The sequence below is a fragment of the Passer montanus genome, unplaced genomic scaffold (genome assembly GCF_014805655.1).
Source record: "Passer montanus isolate IOZ18808 unplaced genomic scaffold, ASM1480565v1 scaffold202, whole genome shotgun sequence".
Lineage (NCBI taxonomy): Eukaryota > Metazoa > Chordata > Aves > Passeriformes > Passeridae > Passer > Passer montanus.
This window is the reverse complement of record NW_024366615.1, coordinates 460,708-477,923: the sequence shown is the minus strand read 5'-3', so window position 1 is coordinate 477,923 and position 17,216 is coordinate 460,708. Positions and strand designations below refer to the sequence as shown.

Genomic DNA, 17,216 nt, shown 5'->3' with positions numbered 1-17,216 from the left:
AGCATGTGATGGGCTCCCTACCCTTCCCAAGGGCCACAGCCCAGCCTGGGGCTCTCTGCAGTGGCACAGGGTGGCCAGGGAGGATATGAGTGTTATCCTTTTTCCACTAAAACGAAAGGCTGTGCATGTAAAACTGGTGTTTGATTTAGAGACACAGGCTGGCAGTTTAAATCCACATGCATTTTAATGTTGGAACAGCACTGCAGGGCCTCTGTCTGCCCCGTGCCCCGAGGCTGGAGCAAATCTGCCATTTGTTCTGGCACTGAAATGGCTCAGGCTCTATCACACAACTGCTCTGACTTGACACGACACCACCAGCCCTTACACAATCTGCATATCTCTCATCTCCCAGAGAAATGATTTTATCCCAAACCAAGCTTTCAATAAACACTGCAGGAGCTCCCTAATCCTTCCCTCAGCTCTCTCTCTCTCCAGTGCATTCTCTGTTGAAGGTGTATTTCCCCCTCCCCAGTCACTGACTGCAGCTGTCCTGATTTTACCACCCACACATCCTTTTTTTCTTCTTCTTTTTTTTTTTTTTTTTCACCAGATATCACCTGGTGCTTCCAGGAACCTCACCCACACTCCAGGCCAATCACATGGGTATATTACTTTGGCTAATTAGCCAACCCACCCAGGCTGACCCAAAAAGTCTAATTAGCATTACATTCCTAATTGAGATATCTTACTCATAGTTTTTCAATGGTCTGTAGTAATGCAGCCCTTTCCAAGAGCCTTTCTTGCAGACAGTCAGAAACCTTGATACTTGATATTAAAGGCAGGCTTTGAACCAGCCTTGCTTGCTGCCCTGAGCCAAGACCTTTAATAAAATCCAGGCTCCTTCTGAAACACCAGATGAGCTGCAGACTGTTCTTCTCACCTCTGCAAGGTGCTGCCAGAGCAGCTGTGGGAGCTCCTCTCTGAGCAGAGGTGCTGGACCAGACCTGTCCTGCACATGGATTCACCCCTCTTGTTGATTTTCTGTTTTCCCATCCTGCCCAGCCTGCAAGTTCATCCCCCTATCACCTTCTTGCAGCACAAACATGTTTTCCACTGCTGCAGCCCTGATCTGCAGGCATGCAGGGTTCAAACACTGCAGGGATCAAGGGTTACATGCAGGGTTTTACTATGGAAAATGGCCCTGCATGGGTCCTCATTTGGATGCTCAAGGCTAAAGAGCAGAATCAGTGGTACAGAAGTGTTTTTGGGATGGTTTGGGTAGAATCAGTGGTACAGGAGTGTCTTTGGGATGGTTTGGGGCAGAATCATTGTTACAGGAGTGTTTTTGGGATGGTTTGGGCAGAATCAGTGGTACAGGAGTGTCTTTGGGATGGTTTAGGATTACCTGAGTGAGGTGGGGGGCTGATGGCAGGAGGAGCCCCTGTGGTTTTCATTTTGTGGAACAAAAATTTCACATCCCACCCAATTCCCAAGGAGAAGGGGTTGCTGCTGTTGACAGGAACATTCTGTAGGGCTGCCTGAAGGGGCTCTCCTGCTCAAAGGGGTTTCCTGTTTATATAACTGCCCCCCAAAAATACATCTTCACTTAGGGAAGCCTCCGAGCCACATTAATGCTGCAAATTCACTCCAGGGATTTCTCAGCTCTGGGTAGAACCAGTGAGGATTTGGCTGCATAATGACCTTTAGGAATATTGGCTAATTACAGCCAGAGCACAAACCCCACTCCTTAACTCGAATATAAATGTCTCTAGATGTCCCTGTGGCACTTCCTTCTTTTCCACACTTACCTGAGTGTCTCCTTAGAGTTTTAGGGGTAGAACTGGCAGAAAAAGCTGTTTATTCTTCAAATAAGTTGCATTAGAATTTGATCAAGGCATTACTTCTTTTTCTACCTTTATAGAAATGCAGATTGGATTCACAGACACTTGAATTTTGAACAGTCTGAAGAATGTTGAAATGGGTGAGAGCAAAAGCAGCAACTTGGCAGGGAAATAGCCCTTGGGCAAAAGAGATGCTAAACAGAGTCCCAGCAAAAATTGATTTTGATTTGGCTGAGGTTGAAGACTTTGTGAGCTGCAGTTGGAGCACGTAGAGTTGTTTTTGGGTCTCGTTTGGTTTTCTTTGTAATGCAAGGACAGGAGCTTTTCATAGGTATTTCAATATTTGAGGGGAAAGCCATGCTTTTCAGGTCAAGAAGGAGAGGGTCAATTAAGAGCTGCCAAAATGTGAGCTGAGTTAGAGCTCATAAAGGAACAGGAATAAATAGTAAAACACTTAAATAACAGGAGAAATAAGAAAAAATGTGATTGCTGAGGAGAAAGTTCATTGAGACAGTTTAAGTGGAGAGTAAATAGTAAATGAGTGTTTGAAGTGTTGTAGATTATGATAAACACAGGAGGAAGGGCAAGATGGCAGGTGGGATAAAAGCTAAAAATGAGATGCAGGTAAAAATGAAACATTCTTCATCTCAGAAATGAAAACCAGCTGACTCATGAAATACAGAATTCCATACCAGGTCTCTGAAAACTGGGAAAGGCCAAGTTACACTGAGAGGGTAAAGCACTAATACTGCACTGAGGGTAAGGAAGTGGCTGCCGAGGAAAGAAGCAGTTATTGAACAAACAATACTGAGAAGGACTTTAGTGAGAGGCAGAACTTGAGTAGATTATTAATTAATTAAATTTGGCACAAAAAAGTTGGTGTGTGCTGCTAAAATCTGTAGATGATGCAGGGCTGGAAGACTGTGGGGCCAAAATATCCTAAAAGAAGAATGAAATTGATCAGTGGAGTTTTTAAAAAATCTAATACTTTTTATAATAATATAATTGTTAATGTAATTATATTATAAAAATATAAAATATCATTTTAATTATAATATAATTTCTTCTATAATAAGAAATAAATCTGTTACAAAGGCAGAGCTCACTCACTAGCTGAAATCTAATGGGAATGATTTATGTAGTGAAAACCCCAGAATCTCCTCACAGCTCAGTGCAGCCTTTGGAAGAACCTCTCTGCTTGGTTCAGTAAAATAAAGGGTTTTTATGAACAGAAAGTGGGGGCAGTTTTTAGCCAAAGGCCAAAGCAAACCAAGACAAAATGCGTAGAAACTGGATAAAACTGGGCTGCAAAGAAGCACATGGTGTGTAATTTAGCAAAGCAGTGGAATCCTGAAGTGGAGCATCCAAAACCACCGAACTTCTCATGAGTTGTTGCTTCCTGCTTTATCCCCTCAGCGAGCAGTGAGTGGGGCTGGGGTTTTCCCTGGCTCAGACCTTGCCCTGGTGCAGGTGGCTCTGGCCCAGGTGATGCATCTGCCCCACTGAACAGCACTAGAAATGTTGGGTTATGCTTTTTTCTGACCCAGAGATGGGGCAGCTGAGAGGTGTTCTAAAAACTTTTATTCTATTTTCAGTTTTATGAGAAGGGTGAGACAATACAGATGTTATAATTCACACTATCATAATTAGAAGATTGCTATTTCCTAATTACAAAACACTATAAGTGTTTCTCGGTTTTTTAGCTTTTTGCCACACTATGCTGTAGATGCTTTATAACTATAATCTAAACTTACTCCTTGTAGGTCTTACTACAATACATTTTTCATAGTTCTATTTCTCTAAAGTATCTAGTCTTATTTACAAAATCATCCTTTAAAACTTTTTTCTAACTCTATTTCTCTTTCAACAATATCTGTTTTATTCTATAGCATTTCTGAGTCAACATTTCTTATCTCAAAGTTTACATATAAATACATACTGTGTAAGCCTTCTGTGAAGCCCTGAAAACTCTCTACAAATCCATTTCCTACAACAAATTTTGCTATTTGCTGCTTTTTATATTCCCTGTGGACTGAGAGAAACAGCCACAATGGAGAGATGAGATTAAAAAAAAAAAAAAATCCACCTTCCTGTTGCCTCTGCAAGGGTAGCAGCAAGAGGAGAGTTCTCTCCTGATTTTTACACAGTTTTGGAGTGCCACTGTCCAGCCTTGCCCTTCTGCACTGAGGGAATCTGTGTGGAAAACACACAGCAAAAATGGGGCCAGCCTGGGGTTGCTTTGTGTTGAAGTTGTGATAAAGAATTCAAAAACTTAGAGCAGTTTTTGTTGTTGCCCAACCAAGTTTCCAAAAACCTCTGCAAAACCTGTCAGGGTCTTCCCCTGAATGGGCAGGAAATGGCTGCTCAGAGCAAAAAACAAGCTAAAGAGTGAGACTTCTCCTTGGAATAGTATTTTTAAAATGCAGTGAAAAGGGCTTTTTTTTTAACAGTAAGAGTATTCTAACTTTGTTTTTACAGACTGTTTTCCATTGCCGCATAACTAATTACTTCTCAGACAACAGCTTCCTTCTTGAATTGGTCTTAAAAATCATGGAATGCTTTGGATTGGAAGGGACTTTCAAGATTTTTTTTTCCAAAATAATATTTTTTTCCCCACCTGGGCAGGGATGCTCCCATCAGAGCAGGTGGCTCAGGGCAGGTGAGCACCCAGCAGGAGCTCAGTGCTGTTCTCATGGACACTGCAGATTTCCCCTGAGATACTGGAACAGCTCAATTCCCTCTGTCCATTCCAGCCCTATTTTCTGTTATACTGCTGAACAAAAAATAACCCCACCTCTCAGTTTGATGAGGTTTCTAGAGAAACTTCTCAGGGGAAATGCATTTCTGAAGTGCATCAGCTGTGGAAGCTTTCTGCTTCCTTCCACAGCCGGGCATCAATTGCAATGGACATGGGTGCTTTTTGAATTTCTTCTTCAGCTCTTTTACTGCTTGAAGAAATCAGATTTGCCCTTGTGCTTTTGGAGCAGGGAACATTGAAACCACACAGTGGCACAGCAGCTTTCAGGCAGCCCTTCCCGGGGGAAGATTGTTCCCCACAAACAGGGAGGGAATTTGGGATAGCAGCGAGCTCCCCCGTGTGCTGACACTGGGTGTGAAGGGAGCTGGCAGCAGGGGAAGAGCTCCAAGGCATGGAAAAGCAGGGAAAAGGGGCCAGGAGATCCAGGAGAACATCCTGAGACTGTCAAGGTGGATTTCTGTCAGCTTTCCCAGTGTCCAGAGGAACCTCCTCATTCACAGTGGGTAAGGTGGGGCTGGACAGTGCCAAAATCCTGTGCTGAGGGCTGGAGTTGTAGGGAAGCTTTGACCCCTGAGCCCAGGGATTTTGGGTGATGCTGTGCTGTGTCTGCTCCTCCAGTTTTAACAAAAAGAAGGTTATTTTGATGACAGTTTTGAAATATGGGATGGCAAGAGATCCTTGCATGAACAGGAGGAGCTTAAAGGCTGCAGAAGTTCACCTTGGGCCACAGAGATCCATCAGTACTGGATCCACTCAGAGCTGAAGTTTATCCTTGGAAATGAGAGAGGCTGGGAAAAAAAGATGCTGGAGCAGCCTCAAGCCCAGTCTGAGAAGCCCCATTCTGTGTTTTAGGGTCACAGTGGAGTGGGAGGGGGCACAGAAAAGAGGCACAGGGAGAGACACCTGAGCTGTCCCCAGATAAAAGTGAACTTCAGGGCTCTGGTGAGAACCAAACCCAACAACCATCCAGCTCCTCTCCTTGCTCCTCGTGGTGCTGCTGCTGCCCTCAAACACCCCCAGGAGCTTTGGGGGCTGCTCTGAGCTCTGAAAAGTCTCTGTTAGAAGCTGAAAGACCCTGGAGGGGGATTTTGAAGCAGCTGAACACAAGTTTGCTCTGCTGGCAGCTCAAGTCCATCCCCACATTCCAGAGCTGGAAATGTGTCTGTGTGTGAAGGTTGCTTATTTTTATTTTTTTCTATGGACAAATCAAGAAAAGTTGAAAATGAGCTGCTCTGGCTTTGGATTTTTCCATAATTTCTCTTGGTGCTTCTCCTTGTTTAAAGATTTTGACACACATGGTCCTTATTGAAAATAAATCATGGCAGGGATTTCTGGGGAGAGGGGCAGAATTCCTGCAAGTTAAACATGGAGAAAAGCCAACCCCCTCTGCTTAACTGGGTATGATTTAAAGGTCAGAGAAATCAAACAGAAAAGTCAAGTGGAGACAGGGAATAATAACAAAAAAAAGTAGAGAGCAAACACCCATCACATTAGGGAAAGGAAGGGAGACCAAGGAAGAGCCTCCAAAAAAAAAAGGTATTTTGTTAGGTTCAGCTTAAATAAACAATCATAGAGTAAAAATAGATTAAAAAAGAGATAAAACAATAATAAAAAACCTAACAAAGGATGTTCTCTATGCTAGTAATTACAGCTCTAGGACAGAAGAGAGGTCCAGCCTGGGCTGCCCTGTTGGTGTCTGTGGCAGTTTTCCCTGCTCTGTGGCCATGGGGCACTGCTGCCCTCACTCTCTTTTGGAAAAGGATGGGCTTTGCTCTAGGATGGAATGAGGAGAATCCCTGCAGTTTCCAAAATAACCCCTGTGGGACCAAAAAGCTGCTTCTCACAGAAGTCTACCAATAACAGACAGGCCCCTCCATCGTGGTGGGCTCAGGATTACTTTAAACCCCAAATATTTTTTTCTTCTTGAGTGGAGGGACCATGGAGTGTCAGAATTCCCAAAACCACTGGCAGATTGTGAGATGATCAGGAGATCATCTGGCAGGAGGTAATCAAAAGTTAGGGAAAGCATCACTTTGTTGTGTGAATGAAGAGAAAAAAAGAATATTCATATTGTTATGTTTAAGAGAAATGTGGGAATGTATCTGCTAACTGTAATAATTGTTTTGTTTTTCAGTTTTACCAGTGCTTTGTGGCCTTCTGAATTAAAAAATCAGCACTAAGGCTGAAGCAGTACAGACAACTGAGATTATCCAAATCCTCCTGGGCCTGAAGCCTGACCCTGTCAGGGGCTTTTCCTTTGGGATTCTCTTCTAACCATTCTCATCTATAGTTTGTGAGCAAACTCTTATCTTACCAAGCTTTGTTGGCTTTTCTGCAGAAATAATTTCTTTTTCCAGGTACACTGCTGGTGATAGACATTCAATATAGAGTACTCAGAAATTAAAAAAAAAATAAAAAATCACAGTGCACCCAGAAAACTTTATTTAACTTGTACAAATTTTTGTTGATGTCAGTGCAAATTTTGACCAAACAACCCTAAACCTTTAATATCTGACCTTTAGTGTATTTTCCTATAATCTTAAGGCCATCAGATCCCTTCAGAAGGGCACCCTTGGTTATTTCTTGGCACTCTGAACCAAGCTGAGCAGGATAACCATTATCAGTGTTCTGATTAAATCACTCTTCTTTTATGGATACATTCACAGCTAAAATCCCAGAGTTTGTGCAGATTTATCCCCAGTTATTTACCTGGGACCTCTGTGCAGGGGGAGACTCAAACCCAGCTCAGAGCAGCTCCCTTGGCTCTCACTCCATCTGCTGGTGCAGGGCTCAGGAAGGATTTTAAACCCATTATTTTCCCTTTCACCATCACTTTGTCAGTACAATTCCTGCTCAGTTATTTGTGTGTTGTGTCCTTATCAATGTGAAAGGTTTTAGGGTTTATTTTCCAGCATGAACTTTGTGGTTTTGATACACTGCAATACCTGCATGTGGAGTTCAAATGCTTAAAATAATCAAACTTTAAATGAAATGGGGGCTGTTTTAAATACATGAACATCCCTCATGCAGCAGTTCCAGCTGAGTGCTGCCTCTCCTGTGGCCTCTGTCCCTCACATGCAGAACCTGCCCCGAGCTGGGGTCGTGTTCAAAGGTGGACAAAATAACCTCAGTGTAGGGAAAAAAAACCCATCATTTTATACTTGTGATAAATGAATTTTACTGGAGCAACTGTGCCTTAAATATGGCCTTTTATAAGGTTGTGGTGAGCTCAGGCTCCTACTTGTTTATCTTCTGCTGCTTTTCTTGATTCCCTGTGTTTATATTGGGATCTAAAAGAGTAACAGCTGTTCTTTTATTTTCACTAACATAAAAAAACTAAGAAAAAACCCCTTTTGATCAAAACCCCTTTAAAACCCCTTTTGATCAAAATAAGCACACAAAGATAAACATTTCATGTGTATATATATATATATACACATAAATATATATATACACATAGTTATATATGTGCACATTCATGTAGCCTATTAAAATATATTCCATATTAAAATAATAATAAAAAATGAAATAAATGCATTTCAGTAACACAAAGAAAAATTTTCAAGTATGGAGCATTTCTGCTTTGTAAAATCTATAGAAAAATAGATTTTTAATGCGATGCAGCTTATGGAATAGGACGTAATGCATTGTAATAATAAATAATAGATAAATCCCCAAGTCGTTTATTCCAGAAGAGAAGCCACAAGGTGTCGCTGGGATGCAAATAACCAAAATGCTGCAGTAAGGGGGCACCACCTCCAGCAAAAACGACAGTTTTCAGAATGGCTTTTGACTGAAATAACCTTTGGAACGTGTTGCATTTCAGGCTGTGTGATTTCTGGGCCCCAGCAATATTTTTCCTTCTCTTTGTGAGTCTTGATGCCAATGGTTTAGATTCTCTACCGATATATTTAGGAAGGCATCCACAAGAACCCTGTAAGTATTTTAACGAGAAATGCAATTTATCTTACCAAGGACTATGATTTAAAAGGACTTTTACGGACAGTGGACTAATGCTGAATTCTCCATTCCCAAACAACTCCATGAGGGATCCCTCCCAATTAAATGTGGTCCCTTCAGCTAAGATCAAACCAAATAACTGCATTTTCTGGTCATCATAACGACTTCAGTGACTGGAAGCAAATTGCTGCTCATCATAAGTATTTTCCTTTAAAATATTCCACTAAAGCCAAGAGATGGAAGTGAAAGAACTGTGGCTAATCCTATGGAAATCCAGGAACAGGAGTTTGCTGATGGATTGATTTTCTCTCAGGAATTCACACATTTGTTATTTACACCATGTCCACGTGTGGTTCAATTTTCTCTCTGGCCATGGAACAATAAAACTGGATAAGCTACAGCATGGAAAGAGCCAGGGCATGGAGAATACACTGAGATTATAATTGGTTTATTAGCACTGTGCCACTCCTTTCTTTGACACCAAACGGAACCAGGATGGAGTTGGGAATGCCCTGCTCTCTGTGATGTCATCAGGTCATGGATTATTTTGCCTCTGGAGCACAAAATCCTTCCTTCTTTTTTTCCATTAAGGAAGTAAATCCCTTATTCTTTCATGGGTAATGCAACAGGACTGAACGAACATTTCCCTAACAGGATTTCCCTCAGCTTCAGCTGCTCGCACGTCCATAAACATTTGCATTTTATGGTGATTCTCATGGACAATGTCATTTACTCTGCAGAATTTCCTCCAGCACAATTCACCTCAGGACCTGACGTGCAGCTCTGAGTGGGTGTTGGACCATTTTTATTTTTTACACATAAAAGTAATGGTCAAGGAATGAGTCTGCTCCTGCAAATCCAGAGCAGAGTCACTGGGTAGTTTAACCTATTTTCTTGATTTTTAGGGAAAATTTGAAAGAGGCTTCTCTAAAAATCTGACAAAAGTAGTCAAAGAAGTTAGAAAATATGGAAAATCCACATTTTTGTTGCCTGAAAGTAGAGCAGGTTTGTTTATGGAAAACTCTTAAAATCGCATTCCTAGATAAAGTTCCATTTTCAACATGATGTGGGGTAAAACAAATGATCATGATTTAAATAATAAAAACAACTTCATTTTTGATGGATTTTTTTTACCATAACAGGTAGAATTCCAAGGAGTCCAAGTCTCCTCCTGCCCAAATCTCTGCCCTCTGTGCACCAGCAGAACTTGCTACAGACAATGATCATGATTTAAATAATAAAAACAACTTCATTTTTGATGGATTTTTTTTACCATAACTGGTAGAATTCCTGGGAGTCCAAGTCTACTCCTGCCCAAATTCTCTGCCCTCTGTGCACCAGCAGAAACTGCTACAGAGTCTGGGCAAGAGTTTGCAGATAAATAAACAAAAATACATAGAAAACCTATATTGAACAAATCTCCCCATTCAGATATCTCCATTTTAATGGGTTTAACAATCCCAGGCCCTGCCCCTGGGAGGTTTCCCTCTGGAATTTGCTCCCTCTGGCACTGGGACAGGGAGAGCTCTGCCAGCCTTCAGAGCACTGCAGGGCCAACCATCCCCACCAGGACTTGGCTGCCCAGTGCCAAACAAAGGCTGATTTTCTCAATCATTGATTTGTTTCCTGATGGATGCTTAATTGGAGTGGAGCTGACCACTGTGGGCATTTATAAATTGAGGCATGTTTTTATGTACAATCCACCCAGTCTGGACTAAAATAGAAACACTTCTGAAACCCCCACATAGCAAAGAAATCCAGAACATGGCACACCTGGAGCTGCCTTGTTGAGCATAGGCTGCTCGTTTAAAAGTTCTCGTTTAAAAGCAGAAGCAGCAAAACTCAGGAATTACTCTTTGATATCTCCAGTACTTTGGTTTCTACATGTGCCCAGAGTAGATTTGGGATAAATTAGTGGCTTTGCACTTTGTGTCACCTGTAGAAATGGGCAGTGTCCCCCTGCCCTGCAGATGAGCTGGTTGTTTCTCAAGAATGGGAAATAATTTGTTACATTAGGAAAGACTGCTCAAAAGTGAAAGGGGCAGCTTTGTTTTAACAGACTGATTTTACTCTCAGCAAAACCCAGCTAAAAATTAACTTGCATGAGAAGTTATCTGCTTTAAATTCTACAAATGTGTTTCATGGTTTTCCCCTAAAACTAGGGAGATTTATGGGTATTTGCAAATGGAATTTTCAGCAGAAAATCATGTCCCCTTTACCTGCCCTAAACTGGTACAACAAGGCCAAATTTAAGGAGATTAACTGAGAGGAAAACCAACAGATATTGCAAATATTCTAAAGAAATATCTCTGTTTTTCACAGCATTTTTTTTGCTCAAGTGCAATCCATAATGTAAGCATAGGCTAAGAAAAAGAAGATTAATGTGGAATAACATCTTGTTGCCATCAGCAAGGGTTGAATCCTTCAGGAACAACCTAAACTAAAAAGAACCAACCAGAAGTCCACCATCCCAGAATATTATCGCTGCATTCATCCAAAATTCTGCTTTAAGACCAAAACCCCTTTCCATGGGCATGCTGAGTGACAGCATGATTGAGGAATTTAGGAACCTTCTAAAAATGCTCCTTGGATCCTGCTTCATTCTGGACTCAGGTGGGCAGGTTTTCCTTTGGAATGATTGGGAATTTTATTTACATCCAACCAACAGCCATCTCCTTTGGATGACATCAGTAACAGTGAACCCTCTTCCTCCCCTGCCTGCTCTGGAATCCAGGACAACCTACCCAAGACCTTACATTTTCCCCCAAAATGTGAAATATAAACTGTGAATCTATTCATGTGACAGCCATGTCTGTTATTACTTTAAATTTTGATTTCTGTTGACTTGTATTGACAGGATAACTCTAAATTTGCCTCTTTGCTTCATTTTAATATCTGGATAATCTGTTGCTCCTAAAAGGAACTATTTTGGCAAAAGGTGATTTATTTTTTCCCCTTCTACTTTCTCTCTCAGTGTCCTTTACAATGGACTTGAGTCATGTTGGATGGAAACTTCTCCATTGTATGTGGTTCTGTGGCTGAAACAATTTTGTGCTTAGTTTCAAGTGGCTGCAACATAAATAGAAGCCACACCACTTATTTTTTCATGTGGGATGGGGTATTTTTATATCTTAAAGCATGATGAGGTATTTGAAGAACAAATTAGTCACTCTGCCTCAAGAACTGGTCTGTCTGAGGTAGGCCACAAAATTGTTCTCAAATTGTTTACCTGGTGTGGAGACTGCTGGGAGCAAAAATAGATCCTTGATTTAGGCTTGGTATTTAGCTATTTAGGCTTGGTAGTTCCTGGCTTACAGTTTGGCTGGTTCTGGTGTTCAGCTGATGCCTGTGGAGTGAGGAGGTCCAAGGCAGCACCAAAACCCTTCACAGGTCATGGGCAGGGTGGATTTGAGTCTATTTCACCCACAGGTTCTCTGCACAAACTCTTCTAGTTCCTTACCACCCTCGTTCTAAAGAACTGATGTCTAATCTAAACATCTTTCAGTCTAAAGCCATCCCCCTGCCACTCACTCCTGATAAAAAATGGGATTTATAGACCCCTCTTAAGTACAGACCCCTCAGGTCAGCACGGTCATGGGCAGGGTGGATTTGAGTCTATTTCACCCACAGCTTCTCTGCACAAACTCTTCGAGTTCCTTACCACCCTCGTTCTAAAGAACTGATGTCTAATCTAAACATCTTTCAGTCTAATGCCATCCCCCTGCCACTCAGTCCCTAAAAAAAGGGATTTATAGACCTCTCTTAAGTACAGACCCCTCAGGTCAGCAGTTGTTACTGGCTTCTGTTTAATTCCACCCAGTTCCTTACCCATCCAACTCCACCCAGCAAATCCACACCTCTCCCAGCTTTTCTGTTCTCAGAGCCTTTTACCAAAACACCACACTCCCCAGAGTTATTAAAAGGATCACTACAATAAACCCCCCATTTTTAAAGCATGGAAATGAAAACTCAAAGGTGGTTCCTGGAAGCCAGCTGGGCCAGGGGCAGAATTCTTCATCCACACACTTTAACTGTCAGGCCATGCAAGATAAAATAAATGAAATGTGCATCTATTTGCAACCTTTGGCCTGTGACTTCTACTATGCTGAACATATTTCAGAAGCTTCCTAGATTTCTAAGGTATTTTCATGAATTGCAGCACATTAAAAAAATGTTATAACATCATTAATTTCTCACAAGAACAAGAATTATTCAGTATTATTTTTGACATTCTCAGGATAAGGGTTTTCTATGACAGTGCTCCTTAGTATCTCCATGATATTTTATATATGGGACTGAAAGGAAGCAGTACAAAGCCTGGTAATTCCCTGAACCCACGGGCAGAAACACAGTGATACTTGCACTTCTTGATTACATCTGGAGACAATCTCTTTGAAATATAACAAACTGAGAAAATGTGTTGGTAAGTTCCCAAATCCTTGAGGTTCCACAGGTGTCCGAATTCTTAGAGGAAAACTCTGTGCTTAAAATGATAGACCAAGATCCTCTGTTTTAATTGAATTTAAATTTAATTTTATCCTACCTGAGGCTGCTGAGTGGCAGTGGGTCTCTGAGGAGATGGAATAGGAGTTTTGGACAACATTTGGTTCATTTTGCTTACGACTAACTCGGTGATGTGCTGCCTGTCTTCAGCCTGGTGCTCCCCAATCAGGGGCATGGCACAGTCCATCACCTGCAAAATGCAACAGGACGTCAGTGCTGGGAAGGAAACTGCTCCTCACCTGCAGGAGGGCAGGCTGTGTATTTACAGCAGTGCTTTTAGCAGGAGTACACAGGAATTACAGACATTATATGTGTTCCATCAGAAAATAAACAACAGAACAGCAACTTTGCAATGTGTTCCCCTCCCCATCTCCCACAAAATGGGAGGAGAAAGAACCCTCCAGAAAAAGCTTCACTTCACACCTGGGCACACACCTTGGGAACAGGGAGAGGAAGCACAGGGCTGATAAGCACAATGAGGTTTCTCAGGCTGTGCAGTGACCTGCAGGAATTTCAGCTGAGCTTCCCTCCCTTCCCTGCTTTTGGGGCTCCCTCCACGTTCAGGAGCTGAATTACCACAGGGAAATGCAGAGTTCAACTTCAGCTCCCTGTGGAGTTTTGCTGGGGAAATCTGGATCCTTACTGATTCATGAAAAGCTTTAAATAACACCTTGTTATTATTGATAACCTTTTTTAAAAGCAGTGTGGCTACAAAGAATAGGTAAGAATTTCTACAGAGAAAGCAGGATGGCAGGGAGGCAGGTAAAAATAGGCACATTTCCATTCTAAACATGACAGGTTAATAGTGCTCTGTGGTTATTTATCACACCCATTCTGATGAATAAAACTAATACTGAATCCTGCCACTTCAGTGGATCCCAAACACTTGTTACTTCTCCAGAATATTTATTATTTCTCCAGTGTATCCACTTCTGCCACATCTGTGTTTGTTTCAGGGGAAATAAAAGCCTAACATAACCCCAGCTATTATTCACAAGGGCACTGGGCATTCCTACTTAGAAAAATAATAGGATTTAATTTACTTTTGAGAAACTGCAATGCTTTTTGCATGTGCATAGGGTGTGTCCATGCCACCTGCAGTGCTGCACTCTGGTGTTTATTTTGTTTTCTGAGGGATGCACAGGGATCAGTCTGAAGAGCAGGAATCCACCCACATTGTGTGGATCCCTCCTGAGCTGGAAGAGATGGAGGCAGCAAAACCCTTCTCAATCCTCCAGCCTCCACAGAACATCTCCTTTATTAACAAAGAACAGAATTTTGCCTTCCTTCTTTTGGGTTTTCAAGGGTTTCTAGGAATTAGACACAGAAGATGTGTGTTTAAAGGGATATTTGGATTTAAAAGAACGTTGCAGTAGTTGGGAAGGATTTATTATTTATAAATAATATAAATCTTGAGCTTTTCAAACTATGGTGAGAGCTATAGAAATTCTTCCTGAGTGGCAAAGGAAGATTTTGTTCCAATAATGGGATTAGCTTGAAGTCCCAAATCATTTCCATGATTCTTCTGTTTGTTCATTTACAAGATTCACTGGCATTGCGTGTTGGCAACCAAATGTTGGCAATGCTTGTGCTAGGATTTTCAGATCTAGGAGGTCTCTGAGCTTCCTCACAGCCAAAAGACTTGAAAATAACCCCAGAGTAAACAATGCAACAATAATTGAACTCCAGAACAAATGTTTCCTTAGAAATGAATGACTGGTTGTGACTCTAGGGCCACATCAACAGCAGTGAAGAGATGTTTAATAAGCACACTGAAAGGTTCCTTAAAGTTTACCATGTGTTTTAACAATCATAATTTAAAGTGGAACATGCCAATGTTTTCCATTGTTTGAGAGAAGAGTTGATCAACCAATGAGAGTTGATATTTCTGAAGGGGTAAAATGTAGTCTTGCAGGTTGTGTGCTCTTTAATATTCATTTCTGCTCACTTACTGCTATTTAAAAAATTGTATAAACACTTTAAAGATCCACTTCCTTGTATCTTGAGCTGTTTCTTGTGAGAGGAATTTGCATGGTGCCTGGAGGGACCCAAAGTGCCAGGACTGTGAAGTGTTAATAATGACTGAATAGAGAATGTTTTGGTGTGAAGGGCATTGGAGGTTTGGTTCTCCACTGCAAACCATCTGATTTTCAGAGCAGGAGTGATGTTTGGGCTCTAAAAAATCTGTTTTAATGAGAGCTATTTTTAAAAATGTGCACCCTAGGGTGTAGATGAGCCCCCCTCTTACCCAACACCAGTTAAAAGTTTCTCAGGCAAAAAAACCCTCCTTTTGTTTACCATGCACTTACATTAAAACAATTATTTGGAATGACTGTGACATAAATTGCCTCCAATAAGGTCCTGCCAAAGGATTAGGCAGGATTAAGACATGGAGGATTGGGTTTGGGCTGAATTTCTGCTCTCAAGTACTTCTACAACTGCAAGTTCATACATCAGCTTCCTTTGGGAGGTGCTGCCATGGTGTGTAGCAGAACTGATGGGAAAAGTGAAAATAAGGAGCCTCGAGGTGTCAGATCTTTGTGTCCATTCCAGCAGAGAAGTTACACTCCTTGAATAAAGAATTTTCAGGCATAGCCACAATCTGAGGCACATTCAAACAGGTTTGGCATTCAAACCAGAGCCATTTTCCCTTATCAGTCTCTTATCACTTGGACAGGTTTTGACCTTGTAAAAATCCTTGGGTTTGTTGCCACAGGGGCACAAATATTGTTGGCCAAAGATGTGGCAACAGAGCACCTCTGCCACTCCCTGGCAGAGCAGCTGAGATCCAGGTGGATGCTTTATATGGGGATTTTTGGTGTATTTTCTTCTCCTTTCAGAGAATACAGTCAATTTTCATCCCTAGTACAAGATTTAATGACAACTGGTTTATATTTTGATTTTGTATAAATGTATCTTAAGAATATTTTGGGCAGCACCAACAGCTTTTAAATCCTGTGAGTGACTACAGGAATGTCAGGCTGGCATTTCCCCCCCTCAGAAGATTTGACAAAGTTTAAACATGCACAAAACTCCCTGTTTATAAATAGTCTATTTACAGCCTGTGCTAGATTTAAAATCCCATTTAAACCCAGCCAGTTTTTAGTTCAGCATATAGTTCGCTATTTAAAATACTGGAGTTTCCCACTAAGAGGATTTCACAGAAAAAAAAGGACATCTGTAATTTATAAAATCAAATACATTCCTTTTACAGATGCCAGTAAAAACATGGGTCACTATGAATTACAGTCACTTAATTCATATCACTGTGAACTTGCATTTTTATATCAATGCACTTTCATTTCAGTAGCCAGTTCTTTGGGATGAATTTCTCTTATCACCCAGGGACTGACTGTAAATATTAGTGGGAAAGGTGAATAGCTGAAATTTGGAGTGGAAGACTGAGACTGGCACAAAGAAGACAAATTCTGTAATTAGGAAGGAAAATGGAGTGGGATTTCTAAAGCAGCCAGAGCATTTATAAGATATCAGTAATTGCAAAGGGATCATGGTGTTTGAGGGAGAAATTCCCACTGCCACTGCCCACTGCTGCTCACCCCCAAGGATTGGGATGTGCTGGGCAGATATTTGGGAAGGGCTGGAAAAGGCAGAGCTGGGGAGGTTAAAGGAAGGGCAAAGGTAAAGAATCCTGTGGATAAAGTGGGAAAAGGCATTTCCCAGGATGCTGAAATACAAGAGGAACATGATGGAGCAGCCAGGGGGCTGTCAGTGCCCAGGGAGTCTGGCAGGGTAGATGGATCTCCTGGGGGAAAAGCCCAGGAATTCTAGGAGAAAACAGGATCAATGGTAAGTACAGAGGAAGGGGGAATTGGATCAGGGTGATTTTGAAGGTCCATGCTTGGCAGAGTGAGAACTGGGCAAAACCATTCCCTTTGGTGTGTGAATACAGCAATGTTCCAGAGCAGAAATTATGAGAGAGTTTATCAGCAATTACAGCTGGATTTACCTCCCTCCCTGAGCTGAGCAGAGGGTGGGAGGACAGGAGAAGTAGCTGAGGTTCTGAAGGATTTGAGGCCAAGAGCAGAACTTTCCAAACAATTGTGCACAAGCACTGTTTCTTCGTTTCCTCTGTTGGTTTTCAGTGAAAGTTTTCTTCTTGAAATGCTTTCTAAGACAAAAATACCACTTGGGAGCTAATTTTAATTTAGCTCAGGATGAAATGAAGCAAGTGGGAAAGACACCTGCAGCAGCCC

General features: G+C 41.6%; 1 protein-coding gene across 1 annotated transcript in view; it reads right to left on the bottom strand.

The window, feature by feature from the left end:
* The window catches only part of SYN2 (synapsin II), a 169,925-nt gene that overhangs the window by 9,548 nt on the left and 143,161 nt on the right, over window positions 1-17,216 (bottom strand). The window contains exon 10 of the mRNA XM_039708444.1: window positions 13,043-13,192. Within this exon, the coding sequence (XP_039564378.1) occupies window positions 13,043-13,192 (150 nt within the window). The remainder of the gene's footprint in view (window positions 1-13,042; window positions 13,193-17,216) is intronic.